The sequence below is a fragment of the Aulonocara sp. 'chitande type north' Nkhata Bay genome, linkage group LG3 (genome assembly GCF_057382095.1).
Source record: "Aulonocara sp. 'chitande type north' Nkhata Bay isolate Kocher_YH1m ecotype deep benthic linkage group LG3, A_spYH_male_GT1.1, whole genome shotgun sequence".
Lineage (NCBI taxonomy): Eukaryota > Metazoa > Chordata > Actinopteri > Cichliformes > Cichlidae > Aulonocara > Aulonocara sp. 'chitande type north' Nkhata Bay.
This window is the reverse complement of record NC_141346.1, coordinates 3,770,952-3,796,888: the sequence shown is the minus strand read 5'-3', so window position 1 is coordinate 3,796,888 and position 25,937 is coordinate 3,770,952. Positions and strand designations below refer to the sequence as shown.

General features: G+C 46.1%; 3 protein-coding genes and 1 pseudogene across 6 annotated transcripts; 1 reads left to right on the top strand and 3 right to left on the bottom strand.

Annotated features, from left to right (window-relative positions):
• The first annotated feature begins 1,378 nt into the window (after nt 1-1,378).
• Nucleotides 1,379-25,849, top strand: LOC147333554 (CST complex subunit CTC1-like). 4 transcript variants are annotated; one of them, XM_086286324.1, is made up of 24 exons: nt 1,379-1,679; nt 6,124-6,208; nt 6,593-6,692; nt 6,768-6,990; nt 8,667-8,896; nt 8,973-9,102; nt 9,172-9,468; nt 9,549-9,671; nt 9,758-9,987; nt 10,108-10,252; nt 10,326-10,528; nt 10,601-10,770; nt 10,853-10,967; nt 11,113-11,521; nt 11,601-11,690; nt 12,006-12,143; nt 17,499-17,545; nt 17,658-17,743; nt 17,915-18,050; nt 18,326-18,394; nt 18,468-18,630; nt 18,832-18,887; nt 18,993-19,149; nt 25,227-25,849. In XM_086286324.1, exons 1-24 carry the CDS (start codon nt 1,494-1,496, stop codon nt 25,455-25,457), a joined length of 3,819 nt encoding a protein of 1,272 aa, XP_086142450.1. In that variant the 5' UTR covers nt 1,379-1,493; the 3' UTR covers nt 25,458-25,849. The 4 variants fall into 4 exon arrangements, with proteins under 4 accessions (XP_086142450.1, XP_086142448.1, XP_086142447.1 ...); XM_086286322.1 differs by lacking the exon at nt 1,379-1,679 and adding an exon at nt 6,354-6,482 and having other exon boundaries at nt 6,031-6,208; XM_086286321.1 differs by lacking the exon at nt 1,379-1,679 and adding an exon at nt 6,326-6,482 and having other exon boundaries at nt 6,031-6,208.
• On the bottom strand, nt 4,651-5,979 carry LOC147333557 (uncharacterized). The gene has a single exon (XM_086286406.1). The coding sequence runs from the start codon at nt 5,918-5,920 to the stop codon at nt 5,246-5,248; it is 675 nt and encodes a 224-aa protein (XP_086142532.1). The 5' UTR covers nt 5,921-5,979; the 3' UTR covers nt 4,651-5,245.
• On the bottom strand, nt 15,497-16,576 carry LOC147333556 (uncharacterized; annotated as a pseudogene).
• LOC147333555 (E3 ubiquitin-protein ligase TRIM21-like) lies at nt 22,729-25,513 on the bottom strand. Its single transcript, XM_086286354.1, has one exon. The coding sequence runs from the start codon at nt 24,579-24,581 to the stop codon at nt 22,851-22,853; it is 1,731 nt and encodes a 576-aa protein (XP_086142480.1). The 5' UTR covers nt 24,582-25,513; the 3' UTR covers nt 22,729-22,850.
• Nucleotides 25,850-25,937: the final 88 nt, after the last annotated feature.

Below are 25,937 nucleotides of genomic sequence, written 5' to 3'. Positions count from 1 at the left end.
AACCAGACTTGGGCGACTTGTCAAACCTGTGAATAGACTGATCCAGACAATGTCAAATCAAGTCGTGGTTCGTGACAGGTTTGATGTGAAGTCAGTTTGTAAGTCCTTGATCCCGTCCTTCTCTAACTAAATGTTCTGTTTATATGCCTACCTGAATGATGGGATTTGTACTTGCTGTTATGTACTCTACATTTTTTTTTTTCTTTCTGTTGAGCCATGGTACACACCTTGTGAGGGGTTATTAGTAGGGTGTATTTCGGGCACCCTGCTGCCAGTTGCTGGGTTGGGAGTTTGGCGCTGCTCCCACCCCACTTCATCCTTAGGGATACGTTTAGTTGGTGTTTGTGATTTTTGACCTCTGGTTGGTTGGTGCATACTAGTGTGGGTACCTGGGGCTCAAATTTGATAAAATTCAGTGGGGGTGAGTGTAACAGAGTTAATAATACATATGAAAAACATGCACTTACCTGTTCTTAATTATCATTTTAAGTGTGAATTTTATCATTTTTTTTTAATTGTATTTTATTTTGAAAACCCAGATACCGGATCTCACCCTAACGTTTAGAAGCTGCTAAGGCTTCCGCTCCTCACAGCGCGCGCTTGCACTGTGAGGGTAAGTCCGGTAATGAAAGGCTCTGGCATTTTTATGGTTTCTGGTGTGAATGTTGTTACATAAGTTATATATGTCGATGTATATAGGTTCATATTGATATTAGAAAGTTTCTGTGTAACTGAAACAAAGGCGGGTTGCTGTTAAATAGTGTTTCTGCCGTATTTATGCTCTTTGGCAGTTAGTCTTTGTCAGCCCCCTAGTGGTTGCTGCGCATAGCAGGAAATGTGTTTGGATTTACCGTTTTTCTGTGCTTTTTGTGATGTTGCTTTACATTGTAGGAGCTACAATTGCCAGTACCACCAGAAGACACCTGTTGAATGTGTTTTATGTCTTCTGCAGGTATGTGAGCTTGTTAACAGCCATTTTGTCTGTAAAGCACAAGCAAGTGAAGATGTAATGCGCTATTGTTAATTTGTCCACTAGAGGGAAATGTTTAGTCGGTGGTATTTATGTTTATCCTGTTATTTTGTTTTATACGATTGTGGAATGTATTTTATTAGTCATAAGATTTCTTTTGTATACAAGCTCAGTATGACAGACTGTAAAATGGGAGAAATTATTATTTTCCACCTTTTCTTTATTAAAAAGTTAATTGTAAGTCTGTTCACACAGCGCGCGCTTGCACTGTGAGGGAGCTACAATTGCCAGTACCACCAGAAGACACCTGTTGAATGTGTTTTATGTCTTCTGCAGAAGTAAACTGTGAAAAGCCAACCCTTCTGAGCGTCTGTGATTCTTGAAGAGCTGGAAGTGTTACACGCACATGCGCGGTAGAGATCCTGCGTGAGCAGAGACTAGTCAGTTTAATAAGTTTGATGATTTGTTTAAAATACAGAACAAAAGTAAACAAAGTAGGACGGTAGGGCATCATGGCGGCTTTATGAACGGTAAGAGGCGGGAACACGGGGGCGACGGTCAGAGGGAGGACATCAACAGGAGGAGGACCGGAAGCTGTTTGAAAGCCGTGAGCGGGAGTTTGTCAGCAGGGGGAGAAACCGGCACCCGGAGCGAAGACATGGACCCCCTGCAGGAGCTCCTGGACCGGGTCAAGCCCAGCACCGAGGCGGTGAGTCCCAGACTGACCCTGTTTGCCCGAACTGAGCGATAAATAACAGTCTACGTACACGCACAGCCCTGCGTACGTAGACTGCGTCATGACGTAGGCAGAGTTCAGTTCAGTTCATTTTTATTTCAAACATTTCAAACATGTGCCTTCACAATCATTACAAAATATCATTCCAGTATTTGTTTGAAAAGGAGTAGGCTGAAGTATTTACTTATTTGTCCCTACCCCTTCAAGTTTTACCTCTCATTCATTTAATTTTTTTTTGTCTTAAATTAAACAAACAACATATGAAACATATGAAGTAAAACAAAACATAACATACATAAATCAAAAACAAGAAATTAGCAAGCCCCACCACAGTATAGTTTCTTTCATATGAAAAATACAGAATGTGTATATTTGCAGATACACAAGTTATGGAAAAACAACAAACCAAAACAAACAAACAAACAAAAAAAAGAACCACAACACCATTACCAGCAACATTACCGTCCTGGGTTAACCCTGTTTTCTTCATTCTTATACTTATTTAAAATTAGGTTTTTATATTTTACTTTAAACTGTTTTATGTTTTGACTGTCTTTTATTTCTTCTGTTTGACTGTTCCATAATTTAACTCCTGCAATTGACATAGTTCTTAAAGTTGTTCTAGCACTTTGTATTTTTAAATTCCACTTCCCTCTTAAGTTATACCCACCTTCTCTTTCTATGAACAATTTACAGATTTCTTTGGGAAGCAATTTATTTCTGACTTTATACATTATTTGCGCTGTTTTAAGCTTCACCAAGTCTTGGAATTTAATAGCTTGCATTTTGACAAAGAGTGCATTTGTATGGTCCCTGTACCCCACATTATTTATTAATCTAATGGCCCTTTTCTGTATTATAGTTATTGTTTGTGTGTTACTTTTGTATGTGTTTCCCCAGACCTCTACACAGTAGCTCATATATGGCAGTAGTAAAGCACAGTATAAAATGTGCAGTGCTTTCTGATCCAACATATGCTTTGCTTTTCCCAGGACGGCAATGCCCCGTGCCAATTTCCCCCAAACATAAGTAATGTGTGGCTTCCAACAGAGCTTGTGGTCAATGATCACCCCAAGAAATTTTATTTCATTGACTCTTTCTAAATATACATTGTCAACACATATTTCTACTTCGATGTTTTTCTTTTGGTTTCCAAACAACATGAATTTGGTTTTATCGAGATTCAATGATAATTTATTTATATCAAACCACTTCTTTAATATCGTTAATTCCTGTGTGATCATCTCCAAAACCTGTGGCAATTCCTCTCCTGAACACAGTATGTTTGTGTCATCTGCAAATATTACAAACTTTAAAATCTCCGATACTCTGCAGATATCATTTAAGTACATAATAAACATTTTTGGACCCAGTACTGAACCTTGAGGTACTCCACAAGCTATATCCATCAAATTAGATTTATATTCATTTATTTGTACATATTGTTGCCTATTCCCTACATAGCTTTTTAACCATTCCAGAACCACTCCCCTAAACCCGTACTTTTCCAGTTTTTTTAATAGAATTTCATGATTAACAGTATCAAACGCCTTCTTTAGATCTAAGAAAACTCCGAGCGCATACCTCTTATTATCCATACATTCCGTTATCTTTTCCATTAAATCTATCAGTGCCAAAGCTGTTGATCTGTTGTTTCTGAACCCATACTGACTATCTGTCATTAATTCATATTTTTCCACAAAACTGTCAAATCTTTTTATGAAGAGTTGTTCCAGTATCTTAGAGAACTGGGAGAGTATTGACACTGGTCTATAGTTTGTAAAATGATGTCTTTCACCGGTTTTGTAAATGGGAATAACTTTAGCAACTTTCATTTTTTGTGGAAAAACTCCTTTTTGAAACGACAAGTTGAATATATATTTTAATGGTTTTACGATACCATCAATAACTGTCTTTACTGTTACCATATCAATATCATTCCAGTCTGTACTGGTTTTGTTCTTAAGTCCTCTAACCATGTCATAAATCTCTTTCTCTTCCACTGCTCTTAAAAACATTGAGCTACTATTCCTTTCAATATTTTCACCAGTGTCCCTTTCTATTCCATCAACCTTTATTTCTTCTGCCAGTTTTGGCCCTATGTTTACGAAGAATTCATTAAAGCCATTTACTATCTCCTCCATGTTATTAATACTTCTTGTCCCTTCTATAAAGTACCCAGGGTAATCATTATTCCTTGATTCATTTTTGATTATTCTGTTTAATACATTCCATATATCTCTTGTGTTATCTTTATTGTGTTCTAACCTTTTAATGTAATACTCTCTTTTACAGGATCTCATTATATTAGTTAATTTATTTTTGTAAGTTTTATACTTCATTTCAGTTTCTATTGTTCTCTTTTTTATGAATTCTCGATATAAGGTATTCTTTTTTTTGCTGGCATTTTGTAGTCCTTTTGTCATCCATGGTCTTCCTGCATAGTTGTGTTTCCTATTGATTTCAATTACTGGGCAGTTTTTATCAAGTAATGTGTTAAATGTTCTTAAAAATCCTTCGTAAGCTTTATTAACTTCTGTTTGTTCATATACAATATTCCAATCTTGCTTTAAAAGTTCATTTCTAAGACAATTTAAGGTCTTCTCTGTTCTTATTCTTTTGTAAATAATCTTATGTCCATCGTTGTTCACTTTATAATGGCAATTATAAGATGCAAAGACTGGTAAATGGTCACTTATATCATTGATTAACAGCCCACTTTTTATCTTTCCTTCTATTATATTTGTAAATATATTATCTAATAGAGTTGCACAATGAGATGTTATTCTGGTCGGTCTTGTTATCAGTGGAAATAAACCGATGCTGTACATGGAATCAATAAATTCTTCTGTACTCTTATTATGATTTGGATTCAATAAGTCAATATTAAAGTCCCCACAGATAAACATTCTCTTCTGATTTATATTTGTAAATAAGTCCTCCATATTATCCTTAAATATCTCAATCTTAGATCCTGGTGTTCTATATATACAACTGACAATTAGGTTTTTCCTTTTTTCTATACTTATTTCCACTGATAAACATTCCATCACTCCATCAATAACAGTCGTCATTCTTCCCATTCTTTTGTACTTTAGGTTTTTATCAATGTAAAGTGCCACCCCACCTCCTTTCTTGTTGATCCTGTCTACATGAAGGAATTCATATCCATTTATTTTAAAGTCTTCTTCTTTTCCAGGAGTTATCCAGGTCTCCGATATGGCTATCACATTGAATGGCTGTTCAAACTGTTATGTAGTCTTTGATGGATTGAAAGTTTGCATATAAGCTTCGACTATTAAAGTGAACCATTGTTATACCCTGTTCTACCTTGAATTCCTTTTTAAGTTGCTCATTTGTATAATAATTGCATTCATTTGTCTTATTGTTAAAGAAATTACAATCAGGATCTATGTTGCTGTCATACATCAATGTCTTATTTTCAATATCTATATGAGTTGTTAGTTGAAAATTGTCAGACATCTGCGTTGGTTGTGCACTTGGACGGTCCCATCATATTTAGCACTGCTTTGCATTTATCAGTTATATTTTTCTAGTTCCGTCATCTCTTTGATGACTAGAACCTTAGCCTGCTCTGGTGTTCCATTTAACTTAATGAATATTTTACAGTCTGACGTCCAAGTTGACTGTATTTTCTTCTGTTTTCTTAATATTCTTGCTTGTCTTGCAATGTCTGCATTTTTCTTGATTAGGTGTTCATTTAAATAAACATTTGTACCTTTTAGCTTTCTTCCTTGCTTGAGCAGTTCTTTTTTCTGTTTTCTATTAACAAAATGAATGATAATGGCAGGAAGAGGATGGCATCCCTCAATATTTTTACTGTCCATTTCTATACCTTTGCTTTTAAAGAAGGCCATTACCTGCTCTTCCAAAGAGCGTAGCTCTTGCTCGGGTGGCTCCCCTCTCTCTGATGCTGCTACCCGTGCGTATGTCTGATGCTTGGTTTCCAGTCCTGTCACTATCACATCATTTACTCTTGAATATTGTTCCAGATCTGACACCCGTCCTTCCAGCATAGCAATCTTCTTGTCCTTTTCCTCGCTCTGCCTTCTTAGTTCTTTAATATCATCCATTAAATTGAGTATCAGATTTTGTTGTTTTGAAATTGTTGTTATTTCTTCAGACATAAAGTTTAGGGATTTCTTTATGTCCTCCAGTTCCTCCTCATTAACGTTGCTCCTCTTAGGCGGCATCTTAACGGCGTTAAGGCCCGCTGGTTGCGAAGCACCCTTGAGGGTTGCCGAAACCCGGCCTGTCCTGGCAATTAAGAGCAGCAGCCGATCGCTGTTTCGAGCTAATTCTATAGCAGAAATCCACACAGAAAAGAGAATATAAGGATGTGAGCCTGTTCTACATTTATTATTGTGACCTCCGACCTGCTGCTTTGTTTCTTTAGGAGTCCCTGTGGTTAAAGAACATCTTCACCTCCATCTCTGAACACCTGAGTCCTGTGGTGTGTAGCTCCGCCCCCTCGCAGACAGGTGAGTTCCTGTTTGTTTGAAACAGCTGGCTGATAAATCAGCTGTACTTTAAATCCTTAATGACGATGTCCATGTCTTTTATGAAACCAAATACTATTTAAACCATTATTTAAACAGTGAAAGCAGGGCTCACCTGCCCTCACAGGTGTCATCAGAGCAGTCCAGTGTGTAGATGTGAGTGTGGTTCAAAGGTCAGAGCCATGAAGGTGACCGACTGTCAGTGAGGAACAGGGAGGACTAAGAGTGTGAGGATGAAGAGCAGCTGCTTCCTCAGGTGGTCCCACCTGTTGACACACCAGCTCTGGTGTCCACTTCAGGTGTTCTCAGTGGGCGGGGCTTCAGTTGTTTATGTTTGTGTTTACCCTTTAAACTTTGTTTTCCCAGGTAACCACGGTGACCTCAGCCTCTTCGATCTGAGCATGTGTGCGGTGCAGACGATCCAGCAGCAGATGTGTGTGGCCCACAGCTTACCTGTCAGCTACAGGTAACGCCCGCTGACATCATCGCTGTCGCAGGTCACGTGACCTGGCCTTACCGCTGTCCTCCCGTCTGTCCGCAGGCTGCTGTCCGTCTCCCAGCTCGTCTCCCAGCAGCACCTGGCCTGCGTCAGCAACCTGTCCTGGAGCACCAATCAGCAGAGAGCCTGGGCCAGGGAGGCGGAGCTCGCCGTGCCGGGTCAGAGGGCGCTGTCGAGGGTCAACCTGCTGCTGATTGGCTGTCTGAGAGAAGGCCCTGACGGAGAGTACAGGCTGACGGACGCCAGCGGCAGCGTCATGTGTGAGGTGAGTCAGAGGGGGAGGAGCCTAACCTTAACCCATCGTCCATCAGCTGGTTAGTTCTCAGGAGCTTCTTCACAGCAGCGTCACTAAACCGGATCTGGTCAGAACTGATGGTAACGAGGTCACAACAAACTGCAGGTGTTCATGTGCAACGTGAATGAAATCGAATTCCTCTTTAATTCAGCTCATTCTCTGTGCAGGGACACAAGTGCTGATAGAGTCTGGTCATCACACGCTTCTCTGCTGATGTTTACATCAGCATGAAACAAGCAAACAAGCTCAACAGCTGACTTTCATTTCTGTAACTCAGAAACATCAGGACTTGTTAAATGTGAGCTGTGTTTATATGGATTCACTTAGCTGATCGATAAGTAAGGATGTAAAGACAGAGTCTGTCAGCAAGTGAGTAACTGTGCTGGCACAGACGTGATGACAGCAGAGCTTTATAAAGATGTGGAGCCTCCTCCTCACATAAAGTATACAGATAGCATCACCTGCAGTAACCTGACAGATTACAGTCAGACAGCTGCAGCAGGCTCAGTGTGGTCCTAGCATCACCGCACGGATTAATGACTCACAGGTAGGGCTGCTCGATTATGGCAAAAATGATCATCACGATTATTTTCACTGACATTGAGATCTCGATTATTTGACGATATTTATTTAACAATAACAATGTGTTGAATAATGACTTTAAAGTTTGTCAAAAAATAATATAAAATAGTGCAAATACTGATAACAGTGCAAATGTTTGCAATATAAAAATGAATGAAAAATGTAAACATCTGTGTTTAGTGAACTTTGCAGTGTTGCTCTGTGGTGCAGCTACACTGTAGCAACGTTTACACACTGTGTCCACTTGATCCACGTCTGACTGAACCCATAATGTTTCCACACCACTGAAGTTTTTTACCTCTCTTTTCAACCAACGGCAGTCACTCTCCTCTCCAAATAACTTCTGCTGAGCTTTCCGAGCTTCCCTCGGTCCTCTTAATCAGCGGTCCCCAACCCCCCGGGCCTCGGACCGGTACCGGTCCGTGAGTCGTTTGGTACCTCTTTTTGTTGTGACATGTGTTCGAAATGCAGAGAGGTGCGCTCGATTTACCACATGGAGCAGCGCGAGAGTAAAGCACGAGGGAGGGGCTAATAATCGGCTCAGTAATTTTTAATGATCGTTGAAAGCCCAGATCGTAATCGTGATTAAAATTCGATTAATTGAGCAGCCCTACTCACAGTACTTGAAATGTGCAATTCTCTTGTGTTCTTATTTCTATTTATTCTATTCTTCCCTTTTCTATACTCTGTATTTGTATATGTGTATATTTCTGCTCACCTTCTGTAACTTCTGTCAGTGCTGGGCTGCTGGAAACCGAATTTCCTGGAGGAACGCAGCCGAGGGATCAATAAAGTTTCATCTAATCAGATCAGATTAGATTAGATCTGATCTAATCTAATCTAATCTAATCTAATCTAATCTGATCTAATCTGATCTAATCTAATCTGATCTAATCTGATCTGATCTGATCTAATCTAATCTAATCTGATCTACTGCAGCTATTAAACAAACGGCATCACTGCAGATCAGAGCTGATGAAGCTGTCATCATCAGTACAGGCTTCCAGCATCCACCCAGGACACACTCCGCCACTCTCTCACCCGCGTCTCTCTCTCTCATCCAGTGCCTGTCTCTCTCGCCCCTGTGGCTCCATCGTCCCGTTTTCCTCCCTCACTGGAACTACATCCCCCACAATGCATCGGGCCAGGAAGAGGCCGCAGGCTTCTTGGAGCTGATTGGCTCCCCTGTCCTGTTGTGTCCTGGTGCTGAGCAGGGATTGGCTGCTGCTCCTGGAAGGGTGGAGCTAAGCGGAGCGGTGGGAGTCGGAGAGGCCGGCAGGCTGCTGAGGCACAGGTGGGTCACATGACCTCTGAACTGCAGCGGAGTTTCTGAGCAGTGTGTGTGACAGATGTGTGTGTGTGTGCTCCAGGGTCAAAGGTCAGCGGCTGAGCGTGTTCGGAGAGGTGGGCTCAGTCTGCCCTCTGCTGGCCGTGGCAGGAACGACCTTCTTTTGCTTCACGCTGACGGATGAGTCGCGCTCGCTGCCCGTGCTCGTACAGGTACCAGCTCTCTGAGGATGATGATGGTGAGGAGGGACGATGAAGCTCAGTGTGTGTGTGTGTGTGCAGGACAGCAGCCGGCTCAGCTGGATCCAGCGTGTGTGTGTCGGGCAGAGCGTGTGTGTGACAGCTCTACGTGTGTGTGCGCTACGAGGCTGGAGAGGAAACAACATCCTGTGTGTGACGAAGCGCTCCGAGCTGCACGCCGACTACACGCACACACAGGAACACACACAGGAACACACACACTCTGAGTCCCTGCTGTCACAGCCTGCTGAGGACGACTGTGAGGAGGCGGAGCATGAGGAGGTGGAGCTGGACCAATCAGCTGTGAGGATAAAGCAATCCAAAGTCATCAGCTACCAGGTGAGAGTGCTGTGAGCTCTGATTGGCTACCACAGGTTTGTACCTGTGTGCTGATTACTAAGCCTCCTCTGCTGTGATAGGGCACGGTGACTGAGGTTGTGAGTGAGGGGGCGGGGCTCTACGTGCTGGATGGGAAGGTGGGTCTGTGCGTGGCCTATCAGCCGGCGGCGAAGAGGAAGCTGAGGGCGGGAGACAGAGTGGAGGTGAGTCACATGATGTGACATCATCATGCCCGTTTGTGTTCGTGGCAGCCACGACTAATAAAGTTTGATGGTTCCTCCTCCTGCAGTTGCATCACGCCCACTTCCTGTATCGGCCCTGCCCGGACTTCCCTCCCAGCATGCTTTGCACCTGCCTGCGCTCCAGCCTGAGGTTGACGACCTTCAGCAGGGCGGGAGGCTCGCCACCCGACAACCGCTGCCCGGGAGATGGGGCGTTACCACGGTTACTGCTGCAGAGAAACACAGATGTGTCCGATTACCTGTGGACCTGTCACCTAAGCTCGCAGCTGGCACACAGGTGAGGCTCCACCCACCACCACCTGTCCACAGTCAGAGACAGCAGAGCATAACCTTTGTCCTCCTGTCCTCCGCTGGCTCTGGCTTGTTTCCTGGTCCTGGTTCTGGTCTTGGTCCTCAGTCTGGTCCAAGGTGTGTGGAGGCAGCAGTGTGTGTGCTTGCTGTCCTGGAGGCTGATGGAGACTCTGAGCAGAGCTGGAGGACGAGGACGCAGAGACATCTACGCTGAGATGCTGGACGAGCCTCACACCTGTCCTGTGACGCAGGTAGGTCCCACTCTCACCTGTCTTCCTTACAGGTGAGTGTGGAGCATGCTCAGTGTGCTCTGTGTCCCTGCAGTACCGCGTGTCCTCGGCGGTCCGGCAGTACCTCGGTGTGTCGGAGCTCCTGGAGTCCCTGCAGACTGGCTGCTGGTCTTCGGCCCCTCTGAGCTCTCTGCTGCCCCCTGATGGCTCCAACCTGACCTCCGCCCAGATCAACGGGTTCCTGTCCTGGTCTTGCAGGACTCTGTCCTCCGAGCCTCGGGGTGGAGACGCTGTGAGGTAAGGTGACAGCAGCTCCCACATGAAGTCATGTGATTACGTACCAATGGTTTTTGCCGGTTTGTGTGTCAGGCAGCGCCCCCTGCTGCTGGTCGGCGTGCTGGAGCTGCCGTCACAGACGTCTGAGTTCAAACACTCGATGCAGCTCAGAGACGCCGCGGGAGCTGCAGCCTGCGTGCTGACGGAGAGCAGCGAGGAGGAGGAGGGAGCGCAGAGGGCGGTCTTTAACAGCGCCTGGATCGGTACAATGCACGCACACAGACACACACACAGGGACACACAGCTTTATTCTTTAATGTGTGTGTGTGTGTGTGTGTGCTGCAGGTTGTCTGGTGGGTGTGGTGCAGTTCACCATGGTGACAGAGAGATTCCTCCAATCAGATTTCCCCTCCTACCAACACCTGGACCAGGACAGGTTCATCACACACAAACACTGCAGGTACACACACACACAACCTGCAGCATGCTGACTGCTCATTGGTCCACTCTCTGTGATGTAAGAGGGCGTCTGATTGGTTCAGGGTGTGAGCTTCCTTCTTGGTTGTAAACATTATGAGTTAAATAAAGCTGGGTTCAATTCACAGGGTTTACCTGCAGTTCTCTCTGGACCACCTGCACATCCTGAGTCCATCTGTTGCCATGGAGACACACCTGAGACACAAGGGGAAGGAGCCAGGAGGGGATGTCACTGCCAGGAAGCAGACAGTAGAAGAAGAAGAAGAGACTGCTGGGAGTAAGAGGAGGAGAAGAGGAGAAGAAGAAGAAGCCAACTCCGGCAACCCCTGGCCCTGTGTCTCCATGGTGATCAGGGTGGAGCAGAAGGAGGGTGTGTCCTGGAGGAATACAGGGGCGGAGGCAGAGGATCAGGAGGCAGGGCTGAGACTGTGCTTCTCAGTGAAAGCTGCTGTGATTGGTCCAGTGGTCAGCTGGAGGCGGGACCCAAAGAATGAGCCAATGACAGAGAAAGAAAGTGAACAAAAGCAGGAGAGAAAGGTGAGAGACGCACCTGTGTGTGTTTACCTGAGCTCACCTGGATACACAGTTACATGTGTGTGTGTCTGTGTGCGTGCAGGTGGTGCTGGTGTTCTCAGGTGTGTGTACGCGGTGGTTTCCTGTCCTCCAGCCTGGATGTTTCTACAGACTCATCGCCGCTAACACTCAGGTAGCAACCCAGCTTTGATGATGTCACTAAGGGGCGTGGCCAGAGGTCGGTCTCTGCTCTCTGATATTAGTACACATGAACACGTTTTTCAGCTTTAACTGTAGTTGTTCACACACTGAGGTTAATTATGGAGTTCCACAGGGTTCAGTGCTTGGACCAGTTCTGTTTACATTATACATGCTTCCCTTAGGCAGCATCATCAAAACACAGCTTACCTTTTTACTGCTATGCAGATGACTCCCACCATTCCTGTTTGTGGGGAGTTGATCTGACCTGAATCCTTGCAGCTGATTGGCCCATGTGTCTGTCAATCAGGATCCCAGTGTTCTGATTGGCTGTGGAGTTTCTGAGCGCAGTGGGGTGGATCTCCACGCTGAGTCAACCCTACAAGTCAGACGTGGTTGGAGATTCCACACTCTGACACGCCCACTGCTGCTGCCCACCTGCAGACAGGTAACACTCGGTTTGCTCCCCGTCTTCCTCCAGGACCCTTAAACTTTTTTTATAGAGATTGACAGACCATGTCACTTTCACGCATTGCATTGTGGGTACAAGTGGCAACAAAATCAAAACACTGCATTAAGCGCTAGCATTTCCAGCACTTTGGGGTCCTTCGGGACTAAGTAAAGAATACAAATACAGGCCATTTACCGTTTATTTAGCTGTTGTTAAATATTTTATCTCCTGTACAGGCCAACACAATCTGTTTGTCGTTTCAGGTTGTAGTGTTACACTGTGGAGGTATGTGATAACGACAGGAGAGGTCTCTGTGTCTCACTCCAACAACTTTTTTATTTGACTCTCAGAACTTCACATATATTGAGCGCCAAAATCTCCACCCCAACACTTCCGTTCAACTTGGGTGTGAGTGGAGCCACCTGGTGGTCCGCCACACATACCCCCCCTTGAACACACAGTTAGGTCCCTATTCAGTCCAGGACCCTGGGTCTAAGCAAACGACCCGAACGACTGAACCTGGGAGGGAGAGAACATGCAGAGGAAGGTCCATCCTGTGAACGAGGCTGGTGAAGGCGAGCAGGAAAGGCAGGAGGAGGCTCAAACGCCGGTGGTCCGGGGGTAGTCCTGGGGGGAAAACCAGAGTCTGTCAACCCCATCGAAGGAGGGCGGCCACGGCGAGGGGCCTGGGCCGGCACCACATTACTGTCCGGAAGAACATGTGCAGGTTTAAGTCTGTCAACACACACAGTCTCCCTTCGACCCCCAAAATCCAAAACAAAATGTTTCTGGCCCGGTTCAATAACCCTGAATGGGCCGTCATACAGCGGCCGCAGCGGTGTCCTGTGGGCATCGTGCCTGACAAAAACAAACTTAGCAGTCTCTAGAGTCTTTGGAACAAAGGTTTCAGGCACGCAATGGTGCACCGGACCAGGAACCCGAAGCGAGTGCAAAAGTGGGTTGAGAGATAGCACCGATGGATCGAAGCAGGGAGGAGGATTTTCGGGCAAGAATTCTCCAGGCACGGGGAGGGGCTGACCAAACACTAGCTCAGCTGGGGAAGCGCCGAGATCCTCCTTAACCGCAGAGCGCAGCCCAAGCAAAACCCACGGGAGGCGGTCAACCCAATTGCCATCCTTTAAGGAGGCGCGAAAAGCAGCCTTAAGCGACCGGTGAAACCGTTCACACATCCCATTAGCTTGCGGGTTGTATGCGGTTGTGCGGTGGACTTTAGCCCCCAGTCCATCAGCCATGGCCGACCAAAGCTCGGATATGAACTGGGGGCCTCTGTCTGACGTAATGTCCGCGGGTGGGCCGAAACGCGAGACCCAGCTTGACAAAAATGCCTTGGCCACCACTGCTGCGGTAGTGGACGCCAGGGGAACCGCCTCCGGCCACCTGGTGGTCCGGTCAACAACAGTCAAAAGGTGCGTAAAACCTTGTGACTGCGGCAGAGGACCCACCAGATCGACATGCACATGATCGAAACGTTTGCCGGGTATGAAGAACGGCTCCAGGGGCGCCTTGGTGTGTTTATGAACCTTCGCTCGCTGGCAGGGAATGCACGCCGACGCCCATTCCTTAACAGATTTGCGAAGGCCTGGCCAAACAAATTTAGAGCTGACCAGTTTAACAGAGGCCCGGACCCCTGGATGACAGAGAGAGCATGTACCGAGTCAAAAACTTGATGACGCCAGGAAGCGGGAACCACTGGGCGAGGGCGGCCGGTGGAAACGTCACAGACGAGGAGGGGACCACCGTCCTGCACGGGTCTGTCCTCTAGTATGAGGCCCGTCTGGGTGGATTTAAGCGCGAGGATGTCCGGGTCACCGCTCTGATCGGCAGCCATGGCGGAGTAGTCTATGCCGAGAAAGACGGGAGAAACCAGCGCACGGGACAAACAGTCAGCCACATGATTGGATTTACCAGCCACGTGCCGAATGTCTGTGGTAAACTCAGAAATGGCTCCCAACTGGCGCTGCTGGCGTGCACTCCATGGATCAGAAACCTTGGACATGGCAAACGTCAAGGGTTTGTGGTCCACGTATGCGGTAAAGTGACGACCCTCGAGAAAAAAACGGAAATGACGAGTCGCCAGGTGGAGCGCCAGTAGCTCCCTGTCAAAAACGCTGTAATTGCGTTCGCTGTCACGTAGCGTACGGCTGAAAAAGGCGAGGGGCTGCCAGACACCCGAGATTCGTTGTTCCAGCACCGCACCCACCGCTATGTCGGACGCATCGGTGGTCAACGCAATCGGCGCTGAGGGGGATGGGTGGGCCAGAAGGGCAGCATTAGCTAACGCTGACTTAGCATCAGAAAACGCTTGGATGCTTTCCGGAAACCAGTCAACGGAGTCATTAGCTTTTTTACCTTTTAACGCCCCATAAAGGGGCTTCAGCAGATGTGCCGCTCTGGGGAGAAAACGGTTGTAAAAATTCACCATCCCCAAAAATTCCTGCAGTGCCTTAACATTCGTGGGACGCGGAAAATCCGAAACAGCTCGGACTTTGTCAGGCAACGGAACCGCGCCCTCGGCGGAAATACGGTGCCCAAGAAAATCAAGAACGGGCAACCCAAACTGGTATTTAGACGGATTAATAATCAGTCCATGCTCCGCCAAACGCTGAAAAACCTGCCGCAGATGGAACATGTGCTGCTCCTTCGAGCTGCTGGCCACCAGTATATCATCAAGATATACAAAAACAAAGGGCAAGCCCGCGCAAGACCGAGTCCATCAACCGCTGGAAGGTTTGGGCGGCACCTTTCAGGCCAAACGGCATGCGCAGAAACTCGAAAAGGCCGAAAGGTGTAATTACGGCGGTTTTGGGGACATCCTCCGCGCGCACGGGAACCTGGTGATATCCCCGTACCAAATCGATCTTCGAAAAAACCGAGGTCCCCGCAAGATGGGCGGAAAAATCTTGGATGTGGGGAATGGGATAACGATCGTTCTCTGTGACATTATTAAGACGGCGGAAATCCCCACAAGGTCGCCACCGACCATCAGATTTAGGCACCATGTGTAACGGAGAAGCCCAGGCACTGTTCGAACGTTGCACGATGCCCAGACGCTCCATGGTGGCAAATTCTTCCCGAGCGACAGCCAGTTTGGCAGGGTCGAGGCGGCCCTACTGTAGTTATGTAATGCTCCACCCCATGCTTCGTCACAGTGCTCGAGAAAGTGGGGACAGAGAGTGAGGGAAACTCAGAAAGCAAACACTGAAAAACATCACCCGAATCTACTGAGTTAGCATGCACCACGGGCTGAGCACCCCGAGTCAAACAGGGTAATGAGGAAAATGACACAGCATCAATTAAACGTCTGTTAGCAACATCAACCAGCAGTCCGTGAGCACAAAGAAAATCAGCGCCTATTATAGGCACAGAGCTAGCAGCAACAACAAAGTTCCACTGAAAGTCACGGTCGTGAAAGCAAACAGTCACCAACCTTTCACCGAAGGTTTTGATGGGAGAGCCATTAGCCGCTGTTAGCAATGGCCCGCAGCCCTCAGCTAGCCTGTCCGAGCCAGCCGGGGGAAGAAGGCTCTTCTGTGAGCCGGAGTCCACCAGGAAACGCCTCCCCGAGCGTGAGTCCTCTAAGAAAAGCAGCCTTTCCTTGTTGCCAGCGGTCGCGGCTGCTACAGAGCGCTGACATGCCCGTTTCCCTGGGTCTGGAAACTGCAAGGCGGGAGACAGCGCCGTGCCTTCGCTCCAAAACGCTGGTGATAAAAACAAAGCCCTTTTCCGCGGTGCCGCCGTGCAGCGATTCCGGCCACTGTGGACGAGTCGGAGGGCCCCTGGAGCATCGGTGAGGGGGCGGGGGAAAACGCTGGTGAGTCCTGAACAATCGCCTGGACGCCGAAAGTCCTGGTAGCCAGGAGGATGCGATCCGCCTCTTCCGCAAGGGAGCGGTAATCCTTCGTGGCCAATAGCGGGGAGTTGGCAAGGCCAGCGCGCACTGGAGCCGGCAGCTGTCGGAGAAAGAGGTGGGTGAAGAGAAATCCTCCGTCATCCGCGCCCAGCAAGGACAGCATGCTCTCCATGAGCTCGAGAGCGGTGCCATCGCCCAGGCCCGCGAGGGAAAGGAGTTTCTCGGCCCGCTCAGCATCAGAGAGGGAGTAACGCCGCAGCAGCAGCGCCTTGAGGGCGGCGTACTTGCCTTGGGCTGGGGGGTCCCGGAGGAGAGTCATCACGCGGCGGGTTGACAGCGGGTCAAGTGAGGCCACCACATGGTGGTATTTAGTATCGTCGGCTGAAACTCCACGAAGAGCAAACTGAGCTTCTACGTGCACGAACCATGAAGGAGGATCGTGAAGCCAAAAATCCAGCAATTTAAGCGCCACAGCAAACGCAGCCATCGGCGGAGGTGAAAGTCCGGCGGCAGCCGATGCTTCCAGGCCGGAGCTGGCTTCGTCGTCGAGCCTTAGCATGTTCGCTACAGGGGTCACCAATGTGGAGGTATGTGATAACGACAGGAGAGGTCTCTGTGTCTCACTCCAACAACTTTTTTATTTGACTCTCAGAACTTCACATATATTGAGCGCCAAAATCTCCACCCCAACACTTCCGTTCAACTTGGATGTGAGTGGAGCCACCTGGTGGTCCGCCACAACACAACATTTTCAGATCTAATAGAAAAACAATGAGTGTTTCGTAATTCATTCAATTTATTGTCTTTATTTCTAACTGGCATCATTGTTTCATTCTATTATAGAATCTTACAAGAAAGAGGCAACATTGTAAAAATCCATCATTATTAGCTGCTTCCTGAAAAACAAATCAACAATGCAAAGAAAAAAAACTTTGCTAACAACAAACTGGAAAACAGTCATTCATCACTTGCTTGCTTCAGTACAACCCTTGGGCACATATATGCGGACGTTTCGTGGCTGTTTCGATATCGCTCTCTCTCTTAACCAATCAGATCTGGCTGTGGTAGCAGCTTTAAACTCGGTATGACCCAGGCTGATAGAGGGGCCAGTCTGGATCACATTCCTGCATTTTGTTTCTGGTTTTCCTACAAAACACAACAAACATTAGCCCGCAAAGCCACAGTGAACAAAGCAGCATAGCAACGAATTCAATTCAAATCAATATAAGACTTATTTGTAACCTACATCAACAATCATGTTGTGATAAATTACGTAATAACTCCAACAGAAGACTTAATAATACAACACAGTTAATAATACAGCAGCTTCTTGCCATTTTTGTGTTTGTTTTTATTGTTGTAACTGTTTACGTGTGAAAGCCTGCGTGCGCTAGTACCTCTTGCCACTCGTTCCCACAATCCTTTGCGGTTTTACCCCAGAATGACGTCATATTTTTAATGTCTCTTCTCTGTGTTTTCAGGCCGTCCCACCCACAGTCTTGTCCGTCTCAGAGGTCTTAGACTGCAGGTAAACTGCTCGTCCCTCACTGAGTCGCCCCCTGTGGCCATCCGAGGAACTGCAGCTGCAGCCTGCTTTAAACTCTTACTGGTGTGTGTGTGTGTGTGTGTGTGTGTTTCAGCTCAGAGCTGGTGTGTTTTCAGGGTGTGGTGTCTGAAAGGATCAGTGTGAACAACAGGACCGCCCACTCTGGACACACACACTCAGGTACAAACACACAGGTGGTTTGTGAATCAGGCTTTTCTGCTGTGAAGTTTTAACATGGGGGTCTATGGGGGCGACTCACTGCTGCCTCTGCTGGACACTAGAGAAACTGCAGGCATCAGTGCTTCAGGTCTGAGTCTCAGTTCTGACTGTTAGCTCAATGTGTGTGTGCAGGTGTGCGTCTCACTCTTTGTGACCAAGCTGGGAGGAGTCTGCAGGTGTACCTGGACTTAAGCCACACCCCCTACCCACCTGGCCTGTTGCCGGGTAACACTCTGCTGTTGTCTGGTTTCCAGAGGAGGCTGTCCAGGTGAGACACACATAGACAGGCTTATAAAAGTTTGGACTCTTTATTTGGACTCATTTCCAACAATGTCAGCCCCAATAAAGTTCTGGATCATCTTGCATCAATAGGCTGCTGGTTTTCTTTACTGGTTTCAGGTGTTACCAGCAAAATAGTTGTTTGATCATCTGGGATGTACCCAGATTTATTTATTTAGACAGAGATCTTGACCCCCCAATGTTCAATACAAAGTCACGCCCATGGTTACGTACCTGTGCGGTTTACCTGTGTGTGTGTTTCAGGACAGGAAGTGTGTACTGCACGTACTTACCTGTCAGCTCCATAACTGTGGTCTCCCTGGGAGACACCAGGTAAGTTTACAGGTAAAGTCTGGTTCACGTGTTTGTCGTGCTGTTGTTTATTTGTTTGTTTGGTTTCTATCAGCTCGGCCCAGCCTCCTCCTCCTGCTCCCATCATGCACCTGGGTGAGTGGGCTCTGAGCAGCAAGCAGAGGTGCGCTGTGGGACAGGTCAAAGGTCACGTGGTGTGTTTCCTGTTCCTGCAACTGCAGTGGAGCTGCTCGCTGTGTGGCAGCGTGTACACACAGGTACTGCATAAAATACACACAGTGTGTACAGGATGTGTTTAGTGTCAGTTTGCGGGTGCAGTGAAAGTACTCAGAGTGCTTCATGTGTTGTTAGCGTGTTGGTGGTGTGTTAGTGTTGGTGCAGTAAGTAAAGTGTCGTTTTGGAGGAAACTGCTCACGATTTCAGGTGTGTGTGTTTACCTGTTGCTCTCTCTCTCTCAGGGCTGCAGCAGCTCTCAGTGTCACTCGACCTCGTCAGTGTTTCAGTCCAAAGCAAAGTAAGAGCAGCTTCCTGTTGAGCTCACCGCTGATACGTGTTAATCACCTGGATGAGTCAGGTGACAGTCACATGATCAAACCATGTGGCTCTGCTCTTCGATCAGGCTGGTGATCGATGACGGGACAGGTGAGGCTCACGTCTGCTTCTCAGCTGCTCTGGTTCCTGCTCTGCTGGGATTGGCTGATGCTCAGTGGGAGGGGCTTCAGAGAGCTCTCAGGGTCAGAGGTCACATCAGAGTCTTCCCTCGTGGGCAGAGCCAGGTCAGTTTACCTGTCACAGGTGAGTCACGTGCTCATCGTCGTCTTTAAACTTTATTTTGTCTTTAAAATTTAAGCTGAGGCTTTAACTGTGAAAGGACACATCCTGTTTGCATCCTGGTAACAGCTCCGTCTGCTCACACCTTACTGCTGAACTGGTTTGGGGGCTGACTGTGAATGCCACACCTCCCACATGGAGGGTGGAGACCACAGGGGAGGGGCAGGACAGCGAGAGGCAGGACTCGGGTCACACCAGGAGAACCCACAGGGCCCCTCCACCCACCCTCCTCCTCTCACACGGTATCTCACCTTCACTGACCCTGACGCTGGTGATCAGGGTCAGAGGTCACACGAAGCTCTCTGGGTTTAACAGGTCATGTGACCCTTCTACAGGAAGTGATCCCTGTGAGTGGCGCCCACATCGGAGACGTTCTCAGATGGTGATTCATGAAACCTAATTGGTAAAACTAAACACTGAACGTGTTTCGGTTTGTTTACAGAGGTCAGACGGTGAAAGCTTCAGCCTGACCAGGAAAGAATCAGTCCTCTTTAAATCACACTTACTTTAAATGAATTCCTCCTCACCTTCATGTGTTTTGTATTATTGCATCTTATACTGAAAGAGTTCATCCATCGACACATTTGAATCCTGCAACATTTCACCGTGTCAGTTTGTCATGAATTGGACTATTTTAGGATTTCAGTTCATCTTTCCAATAAAGCTGGCAGCTCTGAAACAGCTGTTCTCTCTGAGGCTGTTTTGCATGTAAATAAAAGTGAAATAATTAAATGTTCTGTGAACAGACCGTCCAGTGGAGCTCCTCAGGGCTCTGTGCTTTCACCACTTTGTTTTCTATGCTAATGAGTGTCAGAGCACGTCAGCATCAGTCCTTCAACATGGTCACAGCCTCTGATGAAGGTGTTCAAATGTGGCTTTTAATCCAGGTTTACACTTAAACAGTCTCCATGAAACGGGCCTCTGCCCTCATTCACCCTGGAGATCACTCGTCTAAACCAACCAACATAAAGAACGTGATGTTTTCAAAGCGAACACGTACACACAGTTGTTATGGATACGATTAAATGTAGGAGCGATGATTTGTGAAATCCTACATGTGTGTTCTAACATGCTTTAATGATGGCACGAGCTGACAATGAATAACATAAAGTTAATAGTTAATCTGCAACAAAACTTTTTCACCGCTTCAGTTTTTGGTCTTTTCCACATACGGTTGTTGTTGTCATGGAAACAGAAACCAATCGGGCCTTGGATGGACGTCGGGAGTTCTTAACAGCAGCTCGTTGTTCATTCTGATGTTTTTTAATTATATTTTATATTTAATATCATATATTGGCCTTTTTCAGCTTTATCTGAAGGGCCACAGGTCAGACTCCAGCTGGGCCTGCCGCTCTCAGCCTCACTCTGAGGAAGCCCACAGTCTCTCACAGTGGAAACTACACCGGGGGACCCCATCCTTGGGGTGGACCCATTTTTGTTGTAGCGTGTTTTGGGGTTTAAAAGCCACAGAGACGCGGTGCTTAGAAAAAATGCATTTCAGCTGTGCTGATGCTCCTGACACGTTGGAACGTTGGGTTGTGTTGCGTGGTTGAGAGGAGGCGGCAAAACACCTAGCAGGCTAGTCGGAAGAACACACACCCACGCTGGTATCGGTAATCCACGGTGGTTCTTTAATACGCCTTCTTCAACAACCATATAAAAGCCCGGCTGAACGGCTGCGGCTCAACAACATAACGCCCAGCGTTCATACAACCCAAGCGTTGCAAACAAAACAAGAAGAAAACATAAATCCGTCCCTCGTTAAGCAGAAGCGTGCAGGCACGTGTCCTCATAATCCCAGAGAGAGAGAGCAGCGGCACAAACTGATGACACCATCAACCCTCGACTTGGGTGTCTTAAAGGGACACCACACCATAGTGGCTGTTACAACGTATAAGACTGGGGAAACCTGCATTCAGCTGGACCTGAAAAACACTATGTCCAGATAAACACAATCAACTTTTGGAGAAAAATAAAAGATTCTTCATCAGACTAACAACTAAAAACATGACACTTACCTTAACAGTATGGGCTACATCAAATATATTCAAGACCGACAACAACACTTCTCACTGCTGCTAATTTTAACAAAACTAAACAAAAAGTAGAAAAAGGCAATTCACCAAGTCTTGAAAAGTAAAACTGAAAAATAGAAACACAGAATAAAATAAAACATCCATCCAGATCTTTACCACCAACAACATAAAATCTATCTTGATTAAATGGCCTAATTCTCCAATAAATTAGCAATAATAAAGTAAGAAAAAATAAGACATTCAATTTATGGACGCTCAAATTAACAGAGCGACATTAAACGCACCTCATTGCCTGCCGTAGCGTTCTTCGCAGCTGCACTTCACCTCAAAGGTCGGTTAATACATCGGATTGAACTTAACCAAAGTCCAATTAAAGGAAAATAAATGTTTCTAACAAATACAATGAAGAAGATTAAAATAATTCACTGTCAGTTACTGTCGCTGTGAGTTTGACGAGGTCAGCTGCTTCATTTGGTTCTGCCTAAAGTTCTCTCAGTGATCCAGTGTTTATATGATAAGATACGTGTTTAATGCAGAGAGTTGGAATTACAAGTTGGTAAGAAGCTTTTTAACAAAGGTTTGATTTAAGCTTTAAGTTCAAAGGTGAAAGAAATTTCACGTTTGATGAAGGAAGATCAAGGCTAACAAGGACATAGGTCAAAGGTCAAAATAAGGTGAGAAAATATAATAGATATATATAATCAATCAATAAGGTGAAAATATCAGATAAAAGGGTTTTTTTGGTTATAAGGAATAAAGAGGTCAAAGGTCAAAACAAGAGACACTGGTAGAGACCTCAAATCATTGTTACTGAAGAAGGAGGAGTTCTTTAACAGTACGACATTGATAGAGTTTGTTTGTGTGTTTGAGAGTTCAGACTGAAAGGGAGCGCACAATCGTGTGTGTGTCTGCAGCTGTTGTGTTGTTGCTGCATCGTTGCCTCAGGGGGAAAGTTGTGTGTGTGTTATGCAGACTAGCAGAGACTGCAGCTGTCAGCAGCCACACACACTTTCTATTCTTCAAATCAAATCACAGTGAAACATGTTCACTGACAGCTCAGCTTCAGCATCGTCTTCATGCTGTGACTGCAGCCGTTCAACTCTGTTTGTCTTTAACCCAAATCATCACAACATGCAAATATAATCATCAAAATGATGTGACTGGAAGGATGCAGCAGTCTGTGCTCCACCTTTCTCCTCCACACCTGCAGGTGGAGAACATGGATGCATGAATCTCTACAGAGTTCTTTGAATATTATCCGTCTCATCAGTTTTCAGTGAACAAAACTCCTCACAGAGCCAAAATAAGCAGTTTGTATCCAACATAACTCAGCTGGACTCTGATGCTCCGTATAACAGCCACACATGAGTCTGGATTCACTCAAAGCATTGAACAAACTTTATTGGAAATGAAGCTTTTGGACATTTGTTCTCTGATATTTGCTCTTCAGCTCGAGTCTCCATCAGTGGGAACATTTCCTGATTCAACTTTTCTTCTGTTCAAATCAAACTCCATGAGAATCAAAGTGTGAATCAGAGTCCTGATGATCAGATTCTATAGAAACATGGAGACTGTAGAGGATTTACACTCAATATGTTCATTTGTTCCCTTCAATCAGAATCAGAATAGAAATCAAGCGATTCTTCCAATGAAAGGGATCGATTAATGTTATTGACAGGACAGATGATCAGAGGTGCAGAGTTTTTACCTCCATCATTGCTACAGGGACAGAAGTATGGGTGGAGTTTGTGAGTGAAGGAGCAGCCAGTAAAGGAGTAGATCAGAGCTGCAGCACCTACATCATAAAAGGAGACCAGACCCTCCTCATAATCCACAAACACCCCCACCTTCTCAGGACCAGGATGGAGACAGAGGGGGACTGAAGGACCAGCAGCAGCTTTGTACTCATTTCCATTTCTCAGCATCACAGTCCAGAAACCATACTGAGGTCTCAGTGTGATTTGTCCCTTCCTGTTGATCGACTCTGTGGCCACTCCTAAATCCCACGCAGTCTTTCCTTTAACCTGAACCTCAAAGTAAAATCTGCCTGAAGAGAAACTCTGCTCTCCTAAAACAATAGCACACTTAGAAAATCTCTCTGGGTTGTCTGGAAGATTCTTCTTCACATCACCACAGTACACTTGTTTTCCATCATCAGACAGGATGAGTTTAGGATGAGCTGTATCAGGATCCAGAGTCACATCCACCTCATGCTGCTGCACCCTCTGCAGCTCTGCAGCCTCAAACAGCTTCTTCTTCATGGGTTTCCAGACTGTCTCCTCCAGCTGAGCCACAGCTCTCCCCACAGTCCCCTCATATGATGGTGGATGAACTCTGACCTCTGTCCAGTCCTTGCTGGGTGGAGCAGCTTTCAGGGAGGAGAAGCTTTGGAGGAGGTGGAGGTGGTCTTCAGAGCGTGAGAGCTGCTCCACCTCAGAGCTTCTCTCCATCAGCTCAGAGATTTCCTGTTCCAGATCTTTGATGAGACCTTCAGCCTGTTTCTCTGTAGCTTCCTGTTTGTCTTCGATCTCCTTCATGAGCTCCTTCAGGCGTCTCTCAACAGACTCCATCAGAGCCGTGAGGACCTGAACACCTTCTGCTTTCTGTCTGTCTGCAGCATCTTTACTCATCTTCACCGACTCTGTGATCTCCTGAATCTTCAGTCGTCTCTTCTGGATCATCTGCTGAATCTCAGCCTCTGTCTTCTCCAGCTCTGCCTTCTTTCCTTCATATTCTTCTCTCAGAGGAACAAACTCGTGGTTCTTGTGGTCTAAAACAGGGCAGAGCACGCAGACACATATCTGGTCGGTCTTACAGAACAGCTCCAGGAGTTTATCGTGCTTCGTGCACATCCTGCCTTCCAGGTTCTCCACAGCATCAACCAGCTGATGTCTATTCAGACCTTTCAGTGTCAGATGAGGCTCCAGGTGAGTCTGACAGTAGGAGGTCTGACACACCAGGCAGGACTTCAGGGCCTTCAGTCTGGTTCCAGTGCAGACGTCACAGGGAACTTCTCCTGGTTTGGCAGCTTGTTGCTCTGAGCTGCTGCTGCTGGCTTTCTGCTGAGCTTCACGTCTGAACTGAGCAACCATCTCAGAGATGAAGGTGTTGACCCTCAGCTGAGGTCGAGTGTAGAAAGTCTCTTTACACATGGGACACTGACAGATGACATTCATGTCCCAGTGCTGACTGATGCAGGTTTTGCAGAAGTTGTGTCCACATGGTGTAGAGACTGGATCAGTGAACACATCCAGACAGATGGAGCACAGAAACTGATCTTCAGATCGCAGATTGCTGGCAGCAGACATGTCTGCACTCTGAGGGAGAAAGAAGAGAAACATTTGATTCAAAATTCACTTTAAATTTCATTTTACAAAGAGAGAAACAAGCGTCAGTAGTCTGAGGAGCTTGGAGAGAAAAGCGTCTGGACTTCTTTGAGTTTCTTGAAGACGTTTCATCAGAGAAGCTTCTTCAGTTCTCAGAGTAACTGGTGGAGACCCAGCAACACACTCAGACACAAACTGGTTCATCCAAACACAAACCTAACATCGTAGTGTCTGCTGTACAGTGCAGCGTCCAGATGGACAGGATCAACGTTTGGGGATGAAGATAAATACAGTCGTTACAAAGATGTGAAATTGTTTCTCTGTTTTACAGAAGGTCCAAGATTCATCCAGATCATTTGTATACTTGAATAAATCAGTTTGTTGGATATTTTCCATCAATCACTGTGAAGTAAACTTCGACCTTGTTGGTGACTGAATACTTCTTATTGTACGTCCAGATCAACGAGCCATTAATATTAAACAGTGACTGTTCCAGTAGAGCTGACAGTGAGGAGGACGATGAATCACAAACCTCAGAAATGTGTTATTAACTGTTGATCCAGTATTTTAATGGCATTGATGAGAACATGTTTATTCAGAGGTGTCTGTATATTTGGTCCATTTGTGCGTCAGTAAAAACTGTCCTGTTTTCTCTCACAGATACTGGAACATCCTCACAAACTCAGGATGTGGAAGAAGATGAACTTTTCCAGTCACTCGCTGGGATACATCATTCATGTTATTCTGGATCCTCAGAAAACATTGATTTATTTTTGTGTTTCACATATTTGTTTGTCCAAATCAAAGATTGATGTTAGTAGAGAAGAAGCCACCATGATAAAGCCTGTGTGTGAAAACGAGATCAGTGGATTTGATCAAAATCCCATTTAAGGAGGAATTCTGTCCTCCAGTTTGTTTAAATAAGCTTTGGGATTAAACAGCATCATCTATGTTTGTGTCTGATGACATGTTTGATCCAGGTCAGCGTGAATATCACAGCTGATGTGTGGAACTCTGACATGTTTAAAGCCTGATTATCAGGATGATTCAAACACATCTGTCTAAATAATGAGATTCATGTTTCCACACAAAGTTATAAAGTGCAGCATCGACTGTTTTCTGAATGATTGAGGATCATCTGTGACTCTTACAGGATACACTAAGTCAGATAATCTTTGTAAAATGTGTGAATGACTTTTTGAAGTACTGACCAAAATCTGCTGGTTTACAGTATCAAAGGCTTTATATCAATAAAGAATAAATAGGTGTTTTCACGTCTGTAATCCTTATGATCAATCAGATCCAGAATCAATCTAATAGGAACAGTAAGTGATGAATAAATCACCCCAATAACATCCAAGATGGCGCCAC